The following is a 26470-nucleotide window of genomic DNA, read 5'->3' on the forward strand; positions in this document are numbered from 1 at the left end:
TCCATTAGAAGATACTCTCCATTCTTGCCTTTCTCCAGACCCTGACAGCCACTATTCTTTCTTCTGTCACTATAGATTTATTTATTCTTGACATTTCATATGAATGGAATATACAATATGTGATCTCTTATGACTAGCTTTTCACTTAGCATAATGTATTCAAGGTTCATCTATATTGTAGCTTATATCAGCATTCCATTTCTTTTTATGGCTGCATAAATGTTTCATTGTATGGCTATACCATATTTTGTTTAACTTCATCAGCTGATAGACATTTAAGTTCCACTTCTTGGCTATTATGAATAATGCTGCTATGAATATTCATATACAAGGTTTTATGTGGACATGTTTTATTTCTCTTGGATATAGGCCTAAGAGTAAAACTCCTGGGTCATATGGTAACTCTGTCTTTAACTTTTTGAAAGACTATAAAACATTTTGTATGTTGCTGGATTTGGTCTGCTAGTATCTTCTTGAGGACAAGTGTGTTTGTATTCAAAAGTGAAACCGCTTTGTATTTTTCTTTTCTTGTGGTGTCTTCATTTAGTTTTGGTATTAGCCCTCACGGACTAAGTTAAAAAGTGTTCCTCCTAATTTTTTAGAAAAATTGGTGAAGGAATGACATTATTTCTTTAAATGTATAGTACAAGTCACCAAAAGTCACCTGGGCCTGAACTCTTCTTCATAGAAGTTTTGGATTACAGTTTCAGTCTCTGCTTATTAAAGGTCCATTAAGATATTCCATTTCTTCTTGAATCAGTTTTGGTAATTTCCCTTTTTCTAGAAATTAGTCTATTTCATCTAGGTTAACTAATCTGTTGGAACAAAATTGTAGTATTCTCTTACAATCCTTTTTGTAATGTCAATAGTAATGTACCCTTCTTCATTCCTGATTTTATTTAAATAATATCTCTTTTTTATTGATCAGTCTAGATAAAGGGCACTCAATTTTTTGTCTTTTCAAAGAAACAACTTTTAGTTCTATTGATTTTCTCTATCTTTGTATTCTTTATTTCTTCTTTCATCTTTACTATTTCATTCTTGCTGCCTGCTTTGGGTTTGGATTTATTTTCTAGTTTCTTTAAGTAGAAGATTAGGTTATTGATTTGAGATCTTTCTCCTTTTTTCCATATAGACATTTACAATGATAAATTTCCCTCTAATCACTGCTTTTGCTGCATCCCATGAACTTTGGTACTTTGTGTTTTTGTTTTCACCCATCTCAAAGTATTTTTGATTTTTCCTTTCAATTTCTTCTTTGACCCATTGGCTATTTAGTAGTACGTGGTTTTATTTCCACATATTTGTGATTTCTAATTCAATTCCTTTGTGGTCAGAGAAGATACTTTGTGTGATTTCAATACTTTTAAATTTATTGAGACATATTTGATGGACTAATATATAGTCTATCCTACCTAATGTTCTATGTGCACTTGAGAAAAATGTGTATTCTGTTGTTGAGTGGTGTTCTACACATGTCTATTAGGTCTAGTTGGTTTATAGTGTTGTTCAAGTCTTCTCTTTCTTTGTTGATCTTAAGGCTAGTCGTTGTATCCATAATTGAGAGTTGGACATTAAAGTCTCAAATTATTATTGTTGAATTGTCTATTTTCCCCTTCAATTCTGCCTTTTTTGTTTCATGCATTTTGGGGCTCTGTTGAAGGTGCATATATAATTGTTATAACTTTTTGATGGATGGACCCTTGATTCATTATAAAATGTCCTTTATCTCTAGTAATGATTTCTGTTTTAACGTCTATGTTATCTGATATTACTATAGCCACTCCAGATCTCTTCTGGTTACTGTTTGCATGGCACATCTTTTTCTATTCATTTACTTTCAACCTATTTATGTCTTTGAATCTACAATGTCTCAATAGACAGCATATAATTGGGTCATGTTTTTCATCCATTCTCCCAATCTCTGCATTTTAACTGGAGTGTTTAATTCACTTACATTTAATATAATTACTGACAAGGTAAAATTTATATTTAATATTTTTCTACTTGTTTTTATATGTCTTTTTTGTTCCTGTATTCCTCTATTACTGCCTTCTTTTGTGTTAAAAAGATATTTTGTAGTATACCTGTTTAATTCTCTTGTATTTTATAATTTTTACTATTTTGGAGGGGTCATTTTCTTATTGCTTGACTTGGGAATAACAACATCTTATAATAATCTAGATCCAATTGATATAAACTTAATCTCAATATATAAGCACTTTGATTCTATTTAGTTCCATTCCCTTCTCTGTGCTGTCATTTTCATTCCAATTACATTTTTATACGTTTTTATGCCCATCGACACAGATGTATAATTTTTACTTTATGCAGTTGTCTCTTACATCAGGAGAAAAAAATTACAATAAAAAATACATTTATACTGTTTTTTATATTTATATATGCGATTACTTCTACTGGTGCTCTTAATTTCCTCTTATGGTTTTAGTTACTATCTAGTGTTTTCTTTTGAGCCTAAAGGACTACTTTTACTATTCTTGGGGCAGGTCTGCTAGAGACGAATTTTCTCTTTTGTTTATTTTGGAATGTCTTAATTTATCCTTCATTTTTGAGCTATGGTTTTGCTGGATAAAGAATTCTTGGTAGACGATCTTCTTTCATAATTTTGAATATGTTATCCCAGTGTCTTCTGGCCTCCATGGTTTCTGATGAGAAATCTGCTGTTAATCTTATTGAGGACCCCTTGTATGTGATGAGTTGCTTCTCTCTTGTTTTTTAGATACGCTCCTGTCTGTTGCTTTTGGCAGTTTGATTACAATGTATCCTTGAGTTTATCTTACTTGGAGTTTGTGAACTTCTTGGATATGTAGATTTATGTTTTTCATCAGATTTGGGGAAGTTCTGGCCATTATTTATTCAAATATTCCACCTATCCATTTCTCTTTGTCTGGGAACCCAGTTATGCACATGTTGATATGCTTGCTGTTATCCCACAGGTGTCTGAGGCTCTGCTAATTTCACTAAATTTTTTCCCTTCTGTTTCTCAAACTAAATAATCTTAATGGACCTATCTTCAAGATATTAATTCTTTCTGTTGCCTGTTATAATTTGTTGTTGAGATCCTAGACTGAATTTTCATTTTTATCATTATTTTCAACTCCATAATTTCTACTTGGTTTTCTTTTTAAATAATTTCTATGACTTTATTCATAGTTTCTATATGGTGAGATATCATTCTCATACTTCTGCATTAGCTTTTTAGACATGGTTTCCTTTATTTCTTTGAGTGAATTTAAAATAGCTGACTTAAACTATTTTTCTAGTAAGTTCGATATATGGGTTTGCTCAGGGATAGTTTCTATTTACTGCTTTTTACCTTGTTAATGAGTCATACTTTCTTGTTTCTTTACATGTCTCATAAATTTTCGTTGAAGACTAGACATTTTAAATGTGTCAACTCTGAAAATTAGATCTCCCCGCCTCCAGGATTTGTTGTTACTGTTGCTATTTATTTTTGCTCCTGTTTATTTGTTTAGTGACTTTTTGGAACTAATTCTGTAAAGTCTGCATTCTTCATTGTTTGTGGCCATTAATTCTGCTTGGCGAGCTTAGTCTTTGTTCACAGGTTGTGTGTGTGTGCTTGTGTGTGTGTGTGTGTGTGTGTGTGTGTGTGTGTGTGAGATACCTTCAAAACTCAGTCCGGGAGTTGACAACTCTGCCTTAGCATTTAATTCCTGGTTGCACAGCCTGAAAGTCAGCCAGAGTTGAACGCTTAAGGCCTTTTTAGGTCTTTCCTGAGCATGTGTACAATCCTACACATGTGCATGGTCTTCTTGATCCCCATGGATATGTTGTAGCTTTTCAAGACCCCTATAGACATCTCATTACCCAGCTTTTATTTTTAAGCTTTTAGGTTAGAGTTTTGTTATCTTTTACCTCATGCAGCTGTGAAGTTAAATAACTGCCTCTAAAAATTTTCAATAAATGCCCTTGGAAATTTTTTGACTTGGGTGACCTACAAGTCAGGCCAAATAAAGACAAGCCTTGCAAGTATGGTCTCCCAGGAAACTACCAGACAGGTCATAATGACAATTTCCTGGGCATGAGGCTTTGAAGCTGTTCCACCTCTGTTCTGCCTCCTCTAGTGGCAACCAGGCTCCTGGTTTTCACCACGATTGTGAACTGTTTGTTTTCAAGGTTATTCTGGAGCTGGAGAGAGGAGAATGGGAATGGGGCAAGTTAAAATGCCACAAGCTCACTGTTCTTATCAAGAATCACCTTTTTTTTCCCCTTGACTAATTCTTCCTGGATAGCTACAAGCCTTTGGTTAATTTCCAGCATTCTGAAAAAGTTGATTATAACAATTTTTGCCAGTTTTCCCCTTGCTTTTATAGAGATGAAAATTGTTAAAGGTCTTTACTCCTCCAATTTTGCTGATCTCATTTGCTATCTGGAACTTTTAGCGTGAGATATTCCTGGAGACTAAGCAAACTGGAACCTAATCTATATTCTTTCCAGAAGACAACTTAATAATATTCCAAAATAAAACCACCATTTTCGAACTTTCAAAATTAAACCATAAAGAACTGAATCCCTTCAAGATCTCGGAATTCTGTCAATTCAGTTTCCAGTTCTATACATCTTATCTTCTTTAAATTTCCTTATGACTATTTACCTGAATTAATTTTGATACCTATTTTTAAAATAAAAAAGTCAAATTTAATTAGTGGCTCAGTAGAGTAAGAGATAAAATGTGTATTAATTAAAAGTTTAAGATAATAATCAAGGAATTTCATTCATGGAGTTGTTCATGTAAGTATGAAAAATCCTGCAATCTGAAGTAATTTCATAGTATAAATTCACCCAGAGTTCACTAAAAAGAAATGTCTTATTCATGTCATATTCATAAGCATCAATGACTTTTTCGTACATGTGAAAGAAGTAGTTCTGAACCATTTAGGAATAATATGCCTTCATAGGAATCTAAAAAAAGCTGTGGACTTTCTTCCTGGGGGGGAAATATATATATATATGCTAATATATATAATAATATATACTCTCTCTCTCTTTCTCTCTATATATATATTTATATATATATTTATATATATATTTATATATATAAAATATTTATAAAATATTTATATTTATTTAAAAAATATTTATATATATATATAAAAAATATGTATAATACATAATAATATATATAATTCTCCTTATGATTTAAAAGGTTCCTGGATATCCTGCAGTCTAAAAGAACCCCTGCTGAATAAAGAATTATGATACCAATGGGAAAAATAGAGAACAGATCTTCAGTAGAGCAATAAGAATTTAAAATGTAAAAACGTATATAACTAGACTCCAACTAATGTACATATTTCATTTTAAAAGCTAACATATGGATTACGTATTTAGAATTTATTACATCTTTCTTATAAAAACAATATTAGAAATAATGGCTAGAGACTATAAAACTGTAAGTCTCAAGAGTAGGTGTTCTTTTTATTTGTCTTTGCATCAGAATGACTGATCCAAAAATACAGGATATGCTAGGTTCCCAGGTGACCCATTACAAAACCTATTTTACTCAATAATGTATTTAAATACAAATGCACTAAGAAAACAAGAAAAAACATTAGGGCAATGACAAAGATCAAGTAAACCACAAAATTAAATAATTAAAAAAAAAAGAAAAGTAAAAGTAAAATTAATTATCTGTTGCTTGAGAGACAGGCTTATTTAGAAGAGCATATAAGAGTAAATACAGGTATTTAGATATCTCTATTTGAATGTATAGATGACTTTTTGTTGCATGAAATTTCGCTTCAAAATATGTTTCTTGTTAATACAGAATCTCCTATGCTTAGCCATGATTGAGGTCATTTTTGGACCCTAACAATTCATAAACGACCTGGATGGGCAATGGGGATACAATGTTTTGTCTGTAGTGACTGGAAAAGAGCTAAAAGAAGTTGGGAGTGGGGGACACTGTTCAAAGAGGTTTTATATAATGAATGAAATGAATAATTTGTCATTTCTTATATATATCTTAGAATAAAATGTGTTCAAATTAGAATAAAGTAAGCTAGTGTGAACATGAGCAGAGAAAGGTATGGGAACACCATTGCAAAAAAAAAAAGAGGAAAAGATAGAGATAAAATTTCTTTTTAGTCATTTCTCTCTCAACATTTTTTATTGTTTGATTTCATGATATTACATTCTTATGGCTTTTCTCCTACACCTCCATTATTATTGCTCTCTTTTGTAAATCCTCTTTCTCTACCTTCTCCTTAAGTGTTGATGTTCCTTGAGTTTTTGTTCCTGACTCACTTCTTTTTACTCAACCCATATCTTTGAATTTTTCATCTGTTATAATTTCAAATGCCATTTATATGTGGTTTATTCTAAAGTCTATTTTCTCCTAAGCAAATCTTCTCTTAAGCTCCAGGCCCATATATCCAAATTCCTGTCAGATGTCAACACTTATGTGTCTATTGTACCTTACCTTCAATATATCTAAAATTGAACTCAATTCATCTCAAATTTATTCTTCCCCTTCCAATATGCTCTATCTGGTTTTTTACATCACTGTCCAGCTAATTGCTTAAGCTAAAAAAAAAGTGCCTTCAATTTCCTTTTTAGATTCACAACTGAATTATCACCAAGTCTGCCAAATTTGTCTCCTCAGTATTTCTTAATCAATCCATCCTATTTATTCTTACTGCCTCTAGGTCAGGTGTTTTGCTATAAAGATGACATTTTTGATTCTGTTTCTTAGTCATTGTGAGTCACTGTGCTAAAGAAGATGGAGACACTACATTTTTGGGCCATAAATATAAACTACCAATTGCACATTTTCATATGAATAACACTGAACTCTGATGAAAACCAGATAAAGCCATGTGTAATATGCAAAAGTCAACTGGATATCATTTAATATCTATAGTTTGTAGCCCTACCATATAGGATCAATGGAATTAACTGGCCTTGTCTTCAGAAAAAGACTTGAAGACATTTATATAGCCAAAGCAATGCCGAAGCAATGAAGGAGCAAGCTACAATTTCCCACGTACTATATTAGGTAAAGAGGTAAGCTTTAAACGAGAGACACTGACTACATGCCAACCTCCTCTTTTTTTTTTTAAAGTTTGGCATTTGACTCTCTTAAGAGGTGACAACCAAAAGAGGTTCAGCCTGGCAGTCTGAGACTGTAGCTCCAGAGATCCCTTGCTGAAGAAATCTGTCAATAAACAACCTCAGCCAACTGAGAAAGTAATTGTCTCTCCAAAAATGTCTTTAGCCTGAAGAGATTCAGAATTAGGTATATTGCTGAACTAAATCAATATAGGTATACTGAGTAATTGATTTAGACTTGTGATTTTAAACTGGAATCTTACTAAGTTCATCAACAGTATCAGAACATTTAAGAGAAAACTAGGTTTATACAAAATTACCTTAATACTCAGGGAAATTTTCTTTCTTAGTTGGCAACTGAGGTATAAAAAATCAAATACTGCATATTAAACTTAAATGCAGTTAAAAAGTTTTTAAAAACATAATTTAGTTGTAAAACTGGCTTAGAAGTAAATTTTAAATTCTGCTAAATTTATAAAATAATTTGTATGTAAAAGTAATAGCCAATTCCAGAGTACGAAACCATAAGATAGAAAATCTCTAAATCTAATCAAAAGATTTTAAAGATTAAAGCACTATAAAAATCAGTTAGTGATTCTTTATGGGTAACAACCTCTAGGAATCTTTTATAATCAGTATGTGGATAATAATAATTCAAAGGGTTACAAAAGTATTTAAAAGTAATGATCCTGAAAAAAAATCTGCAGGAATAGATTAACCTGGAGCTCATACTATGTGGTCTTTTACTTCCCAAAGTTAAGATAACTGGATAAAAGATAAATAGGCTACTCTGCCTTAGCTTTTCCAATTAAACTATTGACTGCACTGCTCTTAGGATTAAAAAGGAAAGGACTAAAGAAGGATATGTCTTTTACTGGACTGTGAAAAAGTCTAAAGTTAGAAGACAGGCTAATTAGAAAACTTAATATAATAACTGTACCATCTGAAGTATTAGCACATGTGAATCATAGCTACCTGAAACTGTGGCTTAAAAAACTGTAAAAAATAAATAATTTAAAAATGATTACATATTGTGTATAAATATTCATAAATATGATCGCCCATATCAATGCCTTGAAACAAAATTTTAAGTCCTGTAAGCCCTAACAGTACTGATCTTTCAAATTCTCACATATACACTTAAGCCAAAGCCAAAGGTGATATATGAGTCTTCTAGTTCTATTACATCATATTCCTAAAGGTAGTAAATTAGGAATTTAAAGAAAATACATCTTTGTTTCTTCTGAATCTGCAATTATCATATCTTTGCCATTATTTTCCCTTGCTCCCTTCCCACCCCATGTTCCATACCATCGGACTCAAAATTAGACCCTAAAAAATATATGTTCTGATTTCACCTTCTTCCTATTAAGAAAACAGGCCCATAAGCAATCCTAGGTGACTTTTTAAGTCCATAAATCACTCTATCTATCTTTCAAATACTATGTTCTCAAACTCTGACAAACTAGAACAGAGTTTAAACTGTCTCCACCCACATCCCACTACATTACACCCTCTGCTTCCCCACCCCCAGATGAAGGTTAGGTTGATAAATGGATTTTGGAGATGAAATAAAGCCAGACATCAAATAACTTACTTGAAATCCATCTCTTACCTTCTGTACTTAACCCTGGACTTGATGTGAACTTGGCTACATCAACAATTTTTACAGCAAATTGTTGCCCAGTTTCTCTGTTGATACATCGTCGTACAACACTGAAGGGACCCCTGAAAAAAAAAAGCGAAGTTTAATTTGTTGATTTTCTTAAGTTCCTATTTCCCTTCAACATCTTACTGATATTTCATTGTCTACTATAGCTATAGTTTTCAAAATCAAGTTTAAATAATGTAATTTGAACACATTTTTCTATAATTCATGAGGTAAGCAAGTCATAATTTGAAATTAAACCAGAAAAATGAAAAACAAATTTGCACTTCAAAATGACTCTAAAAAATTCTAAACAGTATTCTTATATTCAAGGCAAATAACGTTTGTAATATTCTATACATATTATCAACATCTTAAAATAAGAAATCGATCATTAGCAATATACATAGCTTTTATATTTTGAACCAGAAACTTAAGTAATTCTTGACCCCTTCCTCTCATCTTATCCACCACTTTTCTAATCTTCACTAACAAGTCCTATTGAGTTTATCTCAAATATCTCTTAACCCTTTCTGCTTCTTTCCATGTCTGATACCCTGGTCTAAGCTACTACCATTTTCTACCAGAACTACTGAAAAACTTGTTTCTCCAATTCATTTTTGCATTGATGATTTAAAAATGAAAATCTTATATTAGTTTCTGCTTAAAATCCTAAAGAGAGAAGGTATGTGCAATACATACATTTAATTGAAAACCAAATTATATAAATAATTCCTAAGAAAAATAAAAGAAAAACACTCTAATAAAATCTGGGCAAAATACTTGAATAGGCATTTTACAAAGAGAAAGTCCTGCATGATTTGGTCTCCAACAACCACTACAGTCTCACCAGAAGTCACAGAGAAATCCTCAAACTTCAAATCAGAATTGTTCTAAACTGCCATAGAAAAGGAAGTAATTTCTACCAGCAGAACACCACTGGTCATCTTCATTTACCTACCCAGTCCTCTCCTCAATCTGAATTTGTGGCTCTCAATATAGGCCATATAATTGAATCAACTGGGATCAATGATAAAATGCCAAGGCCCAGGCCGAGGCATTAAAACCTACACACATGCACACACATAGTTCCTTATGATTAGTAGGTATCAAATAAGTGCCTGAACTAAAGATAATCCAAAGATAGATTTGTATATGCTTGAACAGACTATTTAATAATACAGAATGCAATAGCAATATACTATAGTTTATTTGAAGGCTAGTATGGTTTAAGTCATTAAATACACACATGTACACGTATGCATGTGTGTATTTCTCCCTCCTTAGGAAAAGAAAAGAACAAAACAATGCACCCTTGTTGGTTTTTACAGGTAAAAACAGTATACTTGGATGCATGTGGTAAATCAGCAGATAAAGAATCTTCATTTACACTAGGATACTTGGAATACTGCTTGCCTTAAAGCATGTTTGCCTTTTTTCTTTCAATTAGAGGACAAGCAAAAAAATATAATCTAACCCAGACTTAAATATTTCTCTGAGATCATATGAATTAGTTGATTTCACCATGCCATCATCAGGACATCGATTACACCACAGCTTCAAATCTCTCTCTTGAAGCAACTTAACAAAGCTAACCCAGAAGGAAAAGAAATAGTAATAACATACCTTTCAGAACTCTATAGAAAGAGAACCTTTTTGATAATCACTCAGAACTATTCAAAGATTTTCCTCTATGACAAGATAATATAACGAAGTGAGACAGGACTCCCACAAATGTTTTCACTTTCAATCTAGATGTCTTACTTTTGATCTTTTACCCTGACAATAGCAAGTAATTTCGAGAAAAGCTTAACGTAATTGTTTTTTGTTCACACATAAACCCTTGGGACTCTCTCTCTCTCTATGTTTGTGTAGTGTGCTTCATTTCACTACATCTTTTTGGAAACTTTCAGAGATCTGTATGTGGGATTATCTGTGGTCAACTGAGTCAATTCTTTAATTTTTCCTGTTTGAACAAAGATGAGGAAGAAAGCATAGCTTCTCCCCTTCCACCGTTAGTAATAGTAAAATGAAGAAAGGTAGGAAGAAGGGAGAGAAAAGAGAATACTGAGAAAAAAAAAAAAAAAAAGAAAAGAAATATGTTTAAATCTGTGAATAAAAATCAAATCAAATCCTCAATTCTTTATGCTAATTTTATAATGCAAGGCAAAGAAAATGAGTTTATCTATAAATTATTGATGACTCAAAGACAGGTCACAAGTAAAGCATTTTCAAGGGTCTTCTGTCCTTCAGTGACATCCAGAGGGTTGGCAAAGGTGAAACAAATTTAGTACACTAAAAAGGGACTGAAATATATTTTAAGTTTTCTCATGTGTGATTTAATCCATCAAACTAGAAACTCAGTGGAATCTGATATTTAAATGAGTATACAGCATCTATAATTTTAGTAGTACTCAATTACATTTATTTGTAATTACAAAGAGGCAGGCTACAAAAAGATCTGGCTTGGTTTCCCATCTTAAAAAGGGGAATGGGATGTAACAAAACAAAGACAACTGACTGAATGGGAGAAGATATTTGCCTATGACACATCTTATAAGGGTTTAATATCCAAAATTTATAAGGAACTCGTATAACTCAACCAAAAAAATTCCAATTAAAAAACAAGCAGAAGACCTGAATAGGTATTTCTCCAAAGAGGACATACAGGTGGCCAACAGACATATGAGAAGATGCTCAAGCTCACTCATCATCAGAGAAATGCAAATTAAAACCACAATGAAATATCATCTCACACCTGTCAGAAGGGCTATCATCAATAAATCAAAAAACAATAAGTGTTGGCAAGGATGTGGAGAAAAAGGAACCTTCATACACTGTTGGTGGGATTGCAAATTGGTGCAGCCACTATGGAAAACAGTTTGGAGATTCCTCAAAAATTTAAAAATAGAACTACCTATGACCCAGCAATTGCATTTCTGGGTATTTATCCAAAGAAAACCAAAACACTAATTCGAAAAGATTTATGCACCCTCTGTTCACTGCAGTGCTATTCACAATAGCTATGATATGGAAGGAATCTAAGTGCCCATCAATAGACAACTGGACAAAGAAGTTATGGCACATTATACAAAAATATATTACTCAGCTGTAAAAAATGAAATCTTACTATTTGCAACAACATGGATGGACCTAGAGGACATTACACTAAGTGAAATAAGTCAGATGAGAACGAGAAATACCATGTGATTTCACTTATATGTAGAATCTAAGGAACAAAATAAACAATGAAAACAGACTCATAGATACAGATGGAAGCGGGGTTGTGTGAAAAGGTGAAGAGATTAAGAAGTACAAATTGGTAGTTACAAAATAGTCACGGGGATGTGGAGTACAGCATAGAGAATCTAATCGATAATATTGTAATAACTATATATGGTGCCAGGTAGGTACCAGAGTAATCAGGGGGGATCATTTCATAAATTATATAAATGTTTAACAACTGTGCTGTACACCTGAAATACAAAATAAAATAAAAAGGTGGGATATAATAAAGTATATATAAAATATCTACTATATGAAATTTATTAAATATATTTGAATAGTTTAAGGAGCAGCAAAAATTCAGAAGGCCTAGGTTTCGGTCTGGCCTAAACTTTTTTGATGTTTGAAATTTCATGTTTAAATTTTTTAATCTATGGTACATTCAATTCTTGAGTATTTATGTGGGGGAAATACTGACAGAGATAGTTGTAAGCCATCATCATAAACTACCATCTTTCTCATATTTCCACTAATTCTGGCCAGGGTATTAATCAAAATGGAATAAAATAATTAATGGCATTTCAGATTTGATGAAATATATATTCTTTATTCAGTTCTTTAAGAATACTGAATATTGACTGGGATTGTGGTACTTGAGACAGGTGGCTGCTTGCAGAATTCTATGTTTTAAGTAAAAGGTCAATTAAACCAGAATATGTTACAAGTGAATATGTTACAATGAATACTGTAATATCTCTAAGGTTTTGAAAAGAATGCAGCTGTATCTCTATGCTGACACAAAATGATCTTTAGTTTTCATTAATGTCAAGAAAGGTTAAGTCTAGGAAATAAAAAATGGTGATACCCAAAGTAACTATATTAGAAAGGTGCTAGAATTAAAAGAAATACTACAGTATGTTGGTTTCCAGGAAATAGGATAGATTTAGCACGATGCATCTAATTTATTTTCTCCTCCAAACCCTACTAAAACGATATCAAAAAGGTTAAAAAATTTTTTTAAGGACTAGGAGAACAAGAGGCAACAACAGTAATAATCAAAATTGAGAAGCAAGAAAGCAGAGTAATTGTTAACTGGTTTAGCACACATGGGAAAGTTGAATTGCAAAGAGAAAAGAAGAAAAGTTCAGAATCAAACCCATTTACTCTATACAATCCTCAAGAAGCATTTAACTGGTAGCACCAGATATCTTTCAAACTAGAGAGAAAGGGTGAGCTAAAATAACAAGGTCTGAATGAAATCTATTAGAGAGGAAGTTAGAGTCCTGGAGCCCCTCCTTACCTCTTGCCACTGAGTAACTGCTCCACCCTCATCCTCATAGAGGTCCATTCTCTAGAGAGGGTAAAACACCTAGTCTTAGAACTGGGGACACAGGCAGTTGAGGAAGTGGGTACTATATGGAAATCAAGGGGATTATGTGATCACGTCACACAAACTGAATGCAGACAGCCCTAGCCTCTTTTCCCCTTAACAGCAGGGAACGTCAGAGCTAAATCTTTACCCTTCAGGCAAGAGAGGAAAGATTTTCTACTGAATATATACCCATCTGAGAAGGAAAGGCCTAAAGATAATGACATGAAGTTGTTCAGACTGCTCAATCAGATCATCCTCCCTCGAAACCCAAAGTCAGTAAATTCTGCCTGCAAGTTTAGAGCTCTCAACCAGCTTTCAGTCCCTCTACTGCAGCTTTCCAATCTTGGTACTATTGACATTTTGGACTGCATAGTCCTTGGTTGTGTGAAAATGTCCTGGGCACTGTAGGACGCTTAACAGCATCCCCAGCCTCTACCTGCTAGATGCCAGTAGCACTCCCTCACCCAGTTTTGACAACTAAAATATCTCCAGACATTGTTAAATGTCCCCTGTAGGGGGGGGGGGTGGCGGCAAACTACACCAACTGAGAACTACTGCTCTATTCTTAATCATGAGTAGACAACCAAATTCCCAAGACGTCTGGAGAAGAGTTTCTAATTTTAAAGATATCAAAACAAACAGAAAGAGCAACTTAGAGGAAACAGAGGAAACAAGAAGAAAACTTCAAACTACCATTGATATCCTCAGAAATATATCATAACTATGAAACAAAATCAGAACTTTTGAAAAACAAAAAAAAAAAGGGGCTTTTAACACGTAAAGAAATTTAAAACTCAATACAAGGGCTAGGAGATAAAGTTGAAGAAATATCCCAGAAAGTAGAACAAAAGAACAAAGAAAACAGAGGGAAGGAACTCAAAGGAATAATACAACAAAATTTCACAGAACATAAATCATGAGTTTCCCAAGTTAAAAGGACCCACCGAGTATTCAGCAAAATAGATTAAAAGACCCATGTCTACATCTCACTGTGAAGTTTAAGAACATTGTGGGCCAGAAGATTTTTAAATTTCCAGAAGTGGGGGTCAGGGTGTTCTGGGAGGGGGGATGATATAGTTCACACACCATGGATCAGGGACTATAATGGCTTCCGATCTCTCAATGGAAACACTAAAAGCAAAAAGACAACAGAGCAACACCTTCAAAATTGTGAAGGAAAATTCTTTCTAGCCTTTAAATCTACATGCAGCAGAAAAATCAATGATCATAAAGGCATTTTCAAACATAAAAGAGCTCAAATTACTTGCAATGCATAGTTTCTGAAGAAATTATTGTAGCATGTGTCTGCCAAAACAAGAGAGTAGACCAGTAAAAAGGATGCCAAGGGAGAGCAAATAGGAGCTCCAACACAGAAGACATGTAAGGGAACCCCTAGGAGTATAAAGGAGGGAGACCTTAGGCTGACAGCTATGTGTCAAGCAGAGGTTAACCAGTTCAGACTGAGAGCTGTTACAGATTCTTACTGCCACTTGTTGGTCACCTTTTTAACCTGAAAACAGAAGGACCAGGTAAGCCAGGATCAGGTTCTTCTGTTTTGCTTTTGCTGACCCTGGGCTGATGAGATTCCTGCTCTTCTCTGCATCCTGGATCTGCAGAGGACTCTTATTTTACTCCACAGCAGTATTCTCCTTTGGCCTATTCCTGAGAGCTGGAGACAGGTCTTGGTGAGCCAAAAAGGAAGAAATGCAGAGTAGCCCATGCCCTAACCACATTCACGCTGGACATTCAGTGCCCAGCAGCCACCCTGCACTGCAGCACCAACATCTTGCCTGTGAAGAGCCCAGTGTACTGGGATTTACTTTGGACCTTGCCAACTGACTTCCCAGCAGGGGCTCCTATATGTTCTCAGGATATCTGAAGCCAGACTGTGAACAACAGCTTCAGTTTAGCTCCCTTCTCCTTAAAGTTTTCATATAATAGTGGTAATACTGTCCTCTTCCTACACAGCTAAGTTTGTGCTTGCTACTCAGTTTTTAAAGACTAAACAATATACTTTTTAGGGATACATACATAGATGGCAAAGCTATTAAAAAAAAAAAAGGAATGATTAATTCAAAAGCCAGGACAGTAGTTATGGGTAGAGGGAGGTCATGATTGGGAAGGGGCACACAGGGGCTTTTAAAGGTACTAGTAATATTCTATTCTAATGTGGATGATGGATTCATGAGTTTTCATTTTATTATTATTCCTTTTTATATATACATACACACGCACACTTTCTAAACTCCTCCAATACATATATTTCCCAGTTAAAAATGTTTTTAATGGCTGAGAGGTATAGCCCTAAGATCTTGCTAATCAAAGGAGGTCTTAATTTTTTACATATTTGTATAATATAAATTATTTTAAATGACTTGATAAATATAAATAAAAAACAATGTTTGCATCTCAAACATAACAAAGTCAATATGAATTAATTGTAATTTTACGTCTAACTGAACTAAATTTAAAATAATACTTTAAGTTGGTACATGTAAACTATGTATTTGACATCTGTAAAATACAGTTCTCACCCTATAAGAGGTTTACAAACACATTATGTCTCAGGTAACCTTTGATAAATGGGGTAAACTTCCTATCCACATCACAGTCCTAGAAGCTTCACTACATTTATAATGAATTGTGGCAATGTACCACAAGAGGTGTAGGAAAACTGTGAACAAGAAGAACTAATTAACAAAGGGAAAGAAAAGGGTCGGGGTATTGAAGACAAAAAACAAATTCAAACATACATATACACAAAGTCAATATATAGTCAATCCTCATTATTAATGCTTAACGCAGATTAAGCATTTGAGAATTCACTTACTAAAATTTATTTGTAACCCAAAATCAATACTCACAGCACTTTCATGGTCATTGGCAGATGTGTGCATAACAGTGAAAAATTTGAGTAAAATGACCTGCCCATCACCAGCTAAGGTTGAATTAAGTTGAAACTGCCTACTTGTTTCAGCTCTACAAATATAAACAAGTGTCATTTTTGTTATCTATTTAGTGCATTCTTTTTGTATTTTGTGCTCTTTCCTGGTGATTTTATTGTTTAAAATGGCCCCCAAGTGTAGTACTGAGTATAGTATTGAAGTGCTGTCTTGTGTTCCTAATTGTAAAAAAGGTATGATGTGTCTTACAGAGAACATACATGTGTTAGATAAGCTTCATTCAGATGTGAATCACAGGGCCGCTGGCCATGATTTGTGTTAACAAATCAATGACATGTTTAAATATGGTGTCTTTAAACAGAAATGCACATAAAGCAGGTTTTATATTGATTGGTTGAAGAAAATCAGAGGCTCACAGGAACCTAACCCCTGTATTTCCCCTAGGGGCAATGGTTCAGTATTCACTCATTCAGTGTTTGCAGCAACTTTACAGAACATAACTACTGCAAATAATAAGCATCAACTGTGTGTGTGTACCCACCCTCCCACATATATATGTACATGTGCATTTATACTATGCAATATATATTTATAATATGTAATATTATGTTATATGTATTTACATTAGAATATAAACTAATTTAAATATTTGGTGAATGATGCATCAAAACAAACTAGGAATGAATGAGTCACTGATAAATTTACCATATCACACATTTCTATATAAATATATAAAATTTTGAGAAATCATGGTACTTCTAGATATTTTTACATCCATTTACTAAACCTGTATATCTTCCTACTATCCTCTGTACTGTTCTGCTGTTAGGATTGAGGGAAATAGTGAGTAGGTAAAAATGAAACACGGCAAAAATATAATGGTAATAATGACATTAGCAGTGTAAGAATAAAATCTTGAAAATGATACTCTATAGACACATAAATGTATATAAAAATGGTATCTAATAAAGATAATGATGGTCTTTTCCTCTTATTTCATCAACACTGTTAGTTTAGCCATTGCCACTAAAGGAGAGCTTAGGCACGTCACTCTATCAGTAAACCCTTTCCTTGTCTTCCTGTTGCTTTGTGGTAGTGATAGGAAGACAGAGCTGTTGTTCTGACAATTTTTTTCTCTTTAATACTTCTGGTATCCACCTGTATCTCTAACACACACACACCTACACGCATACACCAAGCTGGGTACTTTATTTAGGTACCATAACTAAATCAAAGGAAAAGAGTTTGCCTAATCATAACTACTGATAAAGAAATACAGATGAAGTAAAAAATTAACATCGAAGTCTCAGGAACTGTTGCCTAAATGTTAACAATTAAAGATCTGACAAAGAAATTAAGCTCAGGACAATATAGATCATTCCTTGAAAACAGAAAGGGGAGGCTTATTTGAAAAAGTTGGCATGGATCTCTAATAAGCTAACAAGAACAAACCTGGCTCAACTGTCAAAGCTGAGTACTTCATAGTTTTAAGACTAGCATTTACTAACTTAGTACTTGTATTAGCATAATTAATACCTCTGTCAAACCTTGATAGTTTAATGAAAAGTTTAGTAGACCTCGCTTTAGATTTTATGTAGCACACCATCCTCTGGTCTGAGTCTACATATGATACATTTACCATTTACTACTTTTATGGGAGGACTGCAGAGCATACATAGCAGTCTCTAGTGATCCAAGAGTTCTGGAAAATTTGATTGATTGTATCTGTGTGTAAATGTTTGAAGGGCTGGGGTTAGAGCCAACGTACTGGGTGGGATGTGGACTCTTGGTCTTTGTTAGTTCATATATGATGGAGCATGTATCAAGGAAAGTTGCTAAGAGAGGAGAAAAAGATTTTTGTAACAAATAAAAGGAAGGAGAGTACATAAGGAAGAAGGAGATGAACAAGAAAACATATGAAGGACTGTAAGATAAACACATCCCAAAGTAAGAACTATGACTTGTTTTTACATGTTTAGGTCTTTTTAGCTAGATAAATAACTTACACAAATACTGAAGCACATTAAAAAACCTCTATTGATATTTTATCCCATTCATTTACCTCATTTTCCCCAATGGAAAAAGACCAAAAATACAAAGAACAAATGAAAGAGATTAATAAAGCACTCTTGCCCTCAGGAAATGCCCAATCTAATAGATTGTTGTTGGTATATATACATAATTTTAGTATAATATTAAGGAACAAAGTATTGAAATAGAATAATACTAAGAGTTTATTATCTGTGGATAGGAAGGTGGTCAGAGAAAACCTCTATGAGATAGGGACATCTAAGAGGGCTTGGAAAAATAGAGTTCTTCAGGCCAACAAGGGAAAGGGGAGGATTCCAGAAATAATTGGTAGTATGTGCAACAGCCTAGAGCCAAGTAAAAACACGGTGTATGCTAAATACTCTAAGCTATTTAGTACTGCTGGTATGAAAAATTGGAGGATGAGAAGTAGCTGAAAAAGGAGAAGAGGGGCCACAGATCACTGTGACAGAAGTGTGGAGGAGGGTTGAAAAGTAGGTGGGGGCCAGTTAGAAAGTTATCACATTAGTCCAAACAAGAGATCTTAACCAATACAGTAGAGGCAACTGAGAGATACTTAAAGATATATTGACAAGACAAAAGAATAAATGATTAGCTACAGGGTGGTTGGGGGTGAGTTTAAAGAATGACTTACAGATTTATAGAGTGCAATTAGATAGGAAGGGGTCAACAAGTAGATGATGAAGACTTACAGGCCAAGTGTGCTGCTAAGAACTTTATATATATTCTCTTATTATTTATCATAATTTATCACTACTTATCATAATAGCTAATATACTATTAGCCCCCATTTTAGAGATTAGGAAACTGAGGCTAAGATCGGTTACCTAGAGCAAAACGATATTGAAAGGTGGAGTCAAGACCGGAGCCCAGACATATTAAACTCTAACACCCAAGTTCTCAGTTTTTGGATTCCCTAGGAAGCATGAGTGAACAGGAGGTAACTGAAGCTGTTGATGTGAATTAGTACTTAAGAGTATAGACCAAAAAGGACAAAAGACAGAGCCCCAGAAAACATGAACATACCCTCTAATCCCACCAGAAAACAAAAAAGAAGTACTAAAGGCAGGCTCTTAGAGCATAGCATCTTGCAGAAATACAGACATGAAGACCAAGTGCTAAACTGGGTCTTAGACATGAACAAAGAGGTTTCTCCCCATTCCTTTCAAGGCTGGCACAAGAGAAGTATAATTTTCACTTTTAAATTAAGAGCTGCACAGCCACATTGTTATTTTCTAAATGTGGGACTATATATTAGAAATTTGCCCATTGAAAGTATTTAGTAGAGAAACAACTTTTTAGAAACTCCTGACCTTTTCTACTAGTATTAATGAACTTAAATATTTATACTAGTACTAACATTATTACAATTGTCAAATTCTGTGTGCATAATCTAGTTTTATAATCTGAAACTAATAATTATGGAAGTCTGACAGTATGAAATTACATTGTAAATTATATTTATAAAATGAATATGTTCTATTAATGTCACTAACAGATTGCTTTCCAAATGCTACAGTATCCTATAATAGCATTGTTGCCTGCCATTAATTATAACCCTGCATCTAAGAAACAGGGAATTAATATTTGAACTCAAAAGTTTCTGTCTTCATTAACAGATTTTTTTTTTCAATGATACTTCTATAGAGTACTGTTAATCTCTTTCCATTCAGAATCATGTTTTATGGCTCTCCATAAAAAATTAGACCTACTTCCGAATTAAATAAAATTAGCCAATTAAATATGTTAGTGAAAGAAATTGCAAAGCCAGCATACCCCTTCCTCTAGTATTCACTTTAGTTGCATCAGGATTATGCAAATTTTATATAGTAGAACAGAAACAAAAATGTAATTAGCTAACACTCTAAATCAGAGTTTCCCAAATTGATATCTTCTGGAGTCCATAAAGAATTAAGTTTCTCTGTCGAGGAAATTTGGGAAACACCATAAAATACCTACCCCTCATCCGCCTCTGCCCCATATTCACATTGCACATTAGCAGCCAAGTTTGGCAGTTAGGAAATAAGCATCTCTTTCTACCATACTCCACTCCCATCACCCATGTAGCACCTATTAATCATTAGTGTTCCCTGAATAACACCTCGAACAAGATGATCTACGTTGTAATATTTATAATAATAAATTATAAAATTGTAATGGTTATGAATCATTCAGATTTCAAATAACTTTATTTCTGAAACAAATATTCTCCCCCCAAACATGGCATATAAATTTTGTTTAAATTTTTACAGAGATGGGGGTAATTCAATTGTTTGCTTAGTGAAGAATGGAAAAGATTTAACTATGCAATTTAAATGTCTATTCATTAATACTCCCCAAAGTAATTTACTTTTTACAATTGTTAATATAAGCATATTTAGCAGGCAATAATGCAACTCTTGGTCTTCTAACAAACAAACAAAAAAAACAGATAACCAAAAGGCAAAGCATACAAAGGAAATAAATATTTACACCCAATTACCCAGCTCAGTGCAGGGCAGCAGAAAATTCGTTTTGAATCATAATTATAGTAATCAGTTTCTAGGTCTAAAGACGTAAAGAAGATGATCTGGAAAATAATTAGTTTAGTGGAAAAAAATGAGAAAATAAGAGTATAAAATAAATGGATATAACTGTTTAGGCCAGATAGTAAAATTGAATATTCAAACAGTTGGAGAATTTTTTATATTAGGTAAGAAACCAAAGTCCTTATATGTTACAGAGTATGCAAGTTAGTAATGCTCACTTTTAACCTGTTTCCCAAGGATGGATTAAACTTTCAGTGCTCATGTAAGGACTTCCTTTTAAACAATAAGGAACACACACAAATGTGATGTGTGTGTGTGTATCACAAATGTACTTACAATGCTATTTTGTTGGTCTGCTTCATTCTTCTGGTGTTGCTGGAGGCTCCTAGTTAATCCCTGCAGATGCTATCTGCAGGGATGAAAGGTGCTTCCTGGGGACACTTGCTATCCCTGGGCAACTTTCAGAGAGAGGAGGTCAGTAGCTACAGGGCCCACGTCTCCTTCTACCATGGTGTGGAGCACAGGGAGATACATTGCTGATGGTGCTGCTGCCGTTCACATCACCACCACTGCCTACAGATCAGATCGCCCATTGGGGCTGGTTGTGGAGTGGAGGCTGGTATGGCCTGGCCTTTACTCTTGTTACTGCTGTTGGGAGACCAGACAACTGGGGCCTGGGTTGTGGCACGGGGGCCGAAATAGTCAGGACTTTGCTGCTGCTGGCAGATCAAACCACGCACCAGGGCCCTGGTTGTGTAGCAGGGCCTGGGATGCCCAGGGACTTCGCTGCTTCTGCTGGGGCTGTGGGCAGATCGGACTGCCTACCGGGCTCCAGGTAGTAGAGCCTGACTAGGTCTCAGGCTTTTGTTCACCCAGTAAACTCACCATATTGTCATTACTCAAGTGCTGAGGTTCCTAGCCTTCTTTCCATTTTCAGAGTCCTTTTATTGCTTTCAGTTGAATAACTTCCAGGGCATTTAGTTGTATTTATAGGGGAGGGGCAGGGAAAAGTGAGTCTACACCACCTTGTCTTAGAAGTGAAAGCCGGTGCATTTTCAACCTCTTTCATTCTACTTAGCATTAGGAGTCTTTTCTATTCAAAATTAGGGGACAAGCTACAGTTCTTTAATGTCCAATGTATTCAGTTAAAAAGAGTAGTCATTAAACTCATTAGATCCATAATATATCCATGAATCCTGGCTCAGAATTTTAGGGTCTCAAACAGGTAGCTGATGTTTCTCAACCTTTTGGGGTTTGAAGAATACCGAACTAGCCAAAATATACTAGAATAGGGGTGCCTTTCTGTTGTCCCAGATGCATGTATGCACACATGCACATGCACACAAACACATACACTCACTCACTCTGACAGCCTTCCTAAGTCTAAAAGGAGATCTAAGATATCAGAGTCTATTTAGCATATTTCAGTCATGGCACATTATTTGGGAAATGGTGTTTTAAATAATGGTCTCATTATTTGGCCTTACATATTACAGAAAGTGAGGAAAGTTAGGAATTATAGTAATCTACGAAAATAAGGTTATGCATAACTGAAAGTCAATTTTTTAAATTAAAAATCGTTGGGGTGACATTGATTAAAAATCTCAAATAAGTTTCAAGTGTATCATTCAATAGTAAGTCGTATACATATTGCATTGTGTGTTCACCATCCAGAGTTAGATTTCCTGCCATCATCAAATATTTGACCCCTTTTACCCTTATATACCTCCCCCTCTCCACTTCCCTCTGGTAACCACTAATCCACTGTCCATGTCCCTGAGTGATATCATGTGGTTTTCAACTTTTTCTATCTGACTTATTTTGCTTAGGATGATTATCTCAAGATCCATCCATGTTGTTGCAAATGGCAGTATTTAACCCTTTCTTATGGCTGAGTAATATTCCATTGTATATATGTACCACAGCTTCTTTATCCAATCATCTATCGTAGGACACTTCGGTTGTTTCCATGTGCTGGCCACTGTGAATAATGCTACTATGAACATCAGGGTGCATATATCTTTTTGGATAGATGTTTTCAAGTTTTTTGGGTAAATACCCAGAAGAAGGATTACTGGATCATATGGTAATTCTATTCTTAGATTTCTGAGGAAACACCTTACTGTTTTCCATAGTGGCTGTACCAATTTGCAATTCCACCAGCAGTGTATGAAGTTTCCTTTCCCCCCACATCCTTTTCAGCACTTGTGAAAGTCTCCTTTTAACAAAGGATCTATTTCTTGTATCTCTCTAGCATGTAGAACTATGCCTGACATTATGCTACTGAAGACTAAGAAAATGCTTTCTGGATGGACAAATGGACAGATAAACCCACTTTAAGATACAGAAACATGGGTTTCATCTTTAAGAAACTTACATTATATTTCAGTTATTCTAAACTTATAGCTCTTGAATAGCTTTCATAGCTCTTTAATTTCTTAGAAGAGATTTACATATCTAATAGTAATAAAAATTTTAATTTGTCAATGTCAATTACTGAAAGATGAACAAAAGTTGTAAAAATCATATAACATGCTAATTAATTTTTGAATACTTCTTCGAAAATAAATTCTTTTGTTTTGTTGCACTTCTGGGTATTTATCCAAAGAAAACCAAAACAATAATTCATAAAGATCTATGCACTCCAATATTCATGGCAGCACAATTTACAATAGTCAAGATATGGAAGCAACCTAAATGCCCATCAACAGATGACTGGATAAAGAAATTATGGTTCATACATACAATAGAATATTACTGAACCATTAAAAAAATGAAATCCTACCATTTGCAACGACATGGATGGACCTAGAGGTTATTATGCTGAGTGAAATAAGTCAGACGGAGAAAGATAAATACCATATGATTTCACTTATATGTGGAATCTAAGGAACAAAAGAACAAACTAATTAACAACAGACTCACAAATATAGTGGACAATCTGGTGATGGAGCGGGGAGGGTGCGGGGCTGGGAGAATGGGGTGAAGGGTTAAAGAAGTACAAATTAGTAGTTGATAGTTGGTCATGGGGATGGGGAGCACGGCAGAGGGAATGCAATTAGCATTAATATGAAGGCTAGGTGGAGGGCCAGGGGAGGGAGGGAGCAATTGGGGGAATTGTTTTATGAACTATATAGATGTCTAACCAATGAACTGTATACTTGAAACTAATTTAATAATTTTTTTTAAAAAAAGCAAACTAAAGACAAATACAAACTGAAAGTCTGAGTCATATCAGGCCCAAACTAAACAAATTTCTAAAGGATACTTCAGGCAGGAAGAAAACTACCCCAGATAAAACATCAGAGATGCAGCAAAGAGTGGAGACAAAAGTAAGACATAAATATGGGGGTAAATCTATATAAATACTGAATGTGTAAAAACAACAATAATGATGTCTTGTGGGTTTACAAATATAGAGAGAATTAAAATGTATGATAAATATTAACATATAAACCAAGAAGAGATAAAATTAAAATGTCCTAAGATCTTTACACTGGCTGAGATTAAGAGTAATGAGACTTAATATGACACTTTGTAAGTACATAATAACATGATGTTATTTTAATTGTAACCACTAAAGAACTGAAACAGTTTCCAAAGTCCAAAGTAACTGGGGGAGGGAATGGAGTGATAAAAAACAATCACATAAGAGAGAAAATAAAAAATAAAATAGAAAAGGTAGGACAAGCAAAGTACAACATAAGAAATTTAAACTCAAATATATTACTGCTATATGCCGGGAGTATGAAAAAATAAACACAAATCAGTAAGCAAATTAATAATGTATTGAGTCTACGGCCATGCCATCCTGAACATGCCTGATCTCGTCTGATCTCAGAAGCTAGGCAGGGTCGGGCCTGGTTAGTACTTAGATGGGAGACCACCTAGGAAGACCACGTGCTGTAGGCATAAAAAAAAAAGTGTATTGAAAGGGGATGAGTCTACAGCAAAAAAGGATGTCAAGGAATTGGAAATACTCAGGTGTGTTTGGGACAGGTTTTAGTATTAATAGGGTAGTCAGGGTAGGCCTCCAAGCAAAGACTCCTTCTCTCTCTATAGTTGACCTAAAGGCACATACCTCCAGCCACAGCTCTGGGGCTACCATTGTGGGGACCATTATTTTCAATGTATTATATTCCTCCCACACTTGTTACCCCTCCATTCCCTTGAGGGCTTCTGAGTTATTTCATCCTGGATTTGCCCTGATGATCACAAGAACAGCAGCATTACTATTTATACCTATTGCTTGCCAAGCATTCTACTAGGTGCTTCACAAAGGTCTCATGCAATTTTCTTAATAGCTCTAGAAGAAAGACACTATTATTCCCATTTTACAGATAAGAGCATTAACTTTAAAATCTTATTCAGTTGCCTACAGTTAATATATTGCAGAGCTAGGATTTTAACGTAAAACCTGCCTGGCTGTTAAGGTCTGTGGGCTTTCCACTATCCATGCTGTACCTTGTGCCAACCATTATTGCCAAGAATAAGGAAAAGTGGATTTAGAAGGTAAAAACTCAGCAAATGATCAGTAGGTGCCATTAGATACATTAAAGACACTTAATAAGCCTTTGACTGACTGACTGAGATTTTATGATCAAGAACCAGCTAAATAATAATGCTCAGAGAACTGGGTTTACAGGCTAGAGTGGGAAGTCAGTGTAGTCACTTTCAACAGGTATGTTTCCTGTCACCTTTTTGGACCTACTCTTGCCTTGCTTTGGCATATAATGTTTCTTTTCTTTCTTCTTGTCATCCTGAGCATGTCCAAGAAATTTTAGTTTTTCTTAGTCTGTAGGTAATGCTCTGTGTTTTCCTGTCTCATTCCCATTCCCTAAGTTAAAATGTTTTGATTCTACTTCTTGTATTGTATGCTGGCTGATTTTTCCCAAACAACAAAAATTTAAAGTCTAGGAAACAGGAAAGTCGAATTAACTTCTCCGGGCACGATGGTTTTTACAAATTCTTATGCAATACCAAATTCTGTCAAGTCAGCCATGCTACACTCAGAGAAAAGAGATCTCCCTGTCACCATACCAGGAGTACCCTGAAAACCCTCAATCAGACCTGAACGAAGTCTTTTTGTTTTGGGAGAAGAAATGATATTGGAAGAGGGGGCATGCTCTCTAATTGTTAGAAGAAAAATAAGAATGACGCCTACAGGCTGTATTAGGTTATTGTTGCATAACAAATTATCACATATTTAGCAGTCTAAAACAACAGCCATTCATGATTATCAGTTTCTGTAGGTCAGGAGTCCATTTAGTTTAGCTAAATTCTCTGCTTAGGGTCTCACAGGCTGATATCAAGGTGTGAGAAGCTCTTATCTAGAGGCTCTGGGGAAGAATCCACTTCCGAGATAATCCAGGTTGTTGGCAGACTTCAGTTCCTATGGCTGTAGGACTAAAGGTCCATTTCTTTGCTGGCCATTAGCCAGGCTCAGAGCTCCTAGAGACCACCTGCATTCCTTGCCAGGCAGCCCCTTCCTTTTTTAAGCTAGCAATGGAGAATCTCTCTTGCAGCAACTCTCTCTCTCTTGATTCAAATCTCTTTCTTTAGGCAATCTCATTTAAATTAGCCCTCTTTACTTAAATTTATTTAAAAAAATTATTCCACTTCCATTAACAGTATGGAAAACAGTATCACTTTA

At 34.5% G+C, this 26470-nt stretch overlaps 1 protein-coding gene and 1 pseudogene across 1 annotated transcript in view; one reads left to right on the forward strand and one right to left on the reverse strand.

Moving 5' to 3' along the window:
* Nucleotides 1-26470, reverse strand: part of CASK (calcium/calmodulin dependent serine protein kinase) — a 391044-nt gene that overhangs the window by 305563 nt on the left and 59011 nt on the right. The window contains exon 2 of the mRNA XM_039883006.1: nucleotides 8708-8820. Coding sequence (XP_039738940.1) covers nucleotides 8708-8820 — 113 coding nt within the window. The remainder of the gene's footprint in view (nucleotides 1-8707; nucleotides 8821-26470) is intronic.
* On the forward strand, nucleotides 24611-24729 carry LOC120581502 (uncharacterized; annotated as a pseudogene).

This window comes from Pteropus medius, unplaced genomic scaffold (genome assembly GCF_902729225.1).
Source record: "Pteropus medius unplaced genomic scaffold, Ma_sr-lr_union100, whole genome shotgun sequence".
NCBI classification, from domain to species: Eukaryota; Metazoa; Chordata; class Mammalia; order Chiroptera; family Pteropodidae; genus Pteropus; species Pteropus medius.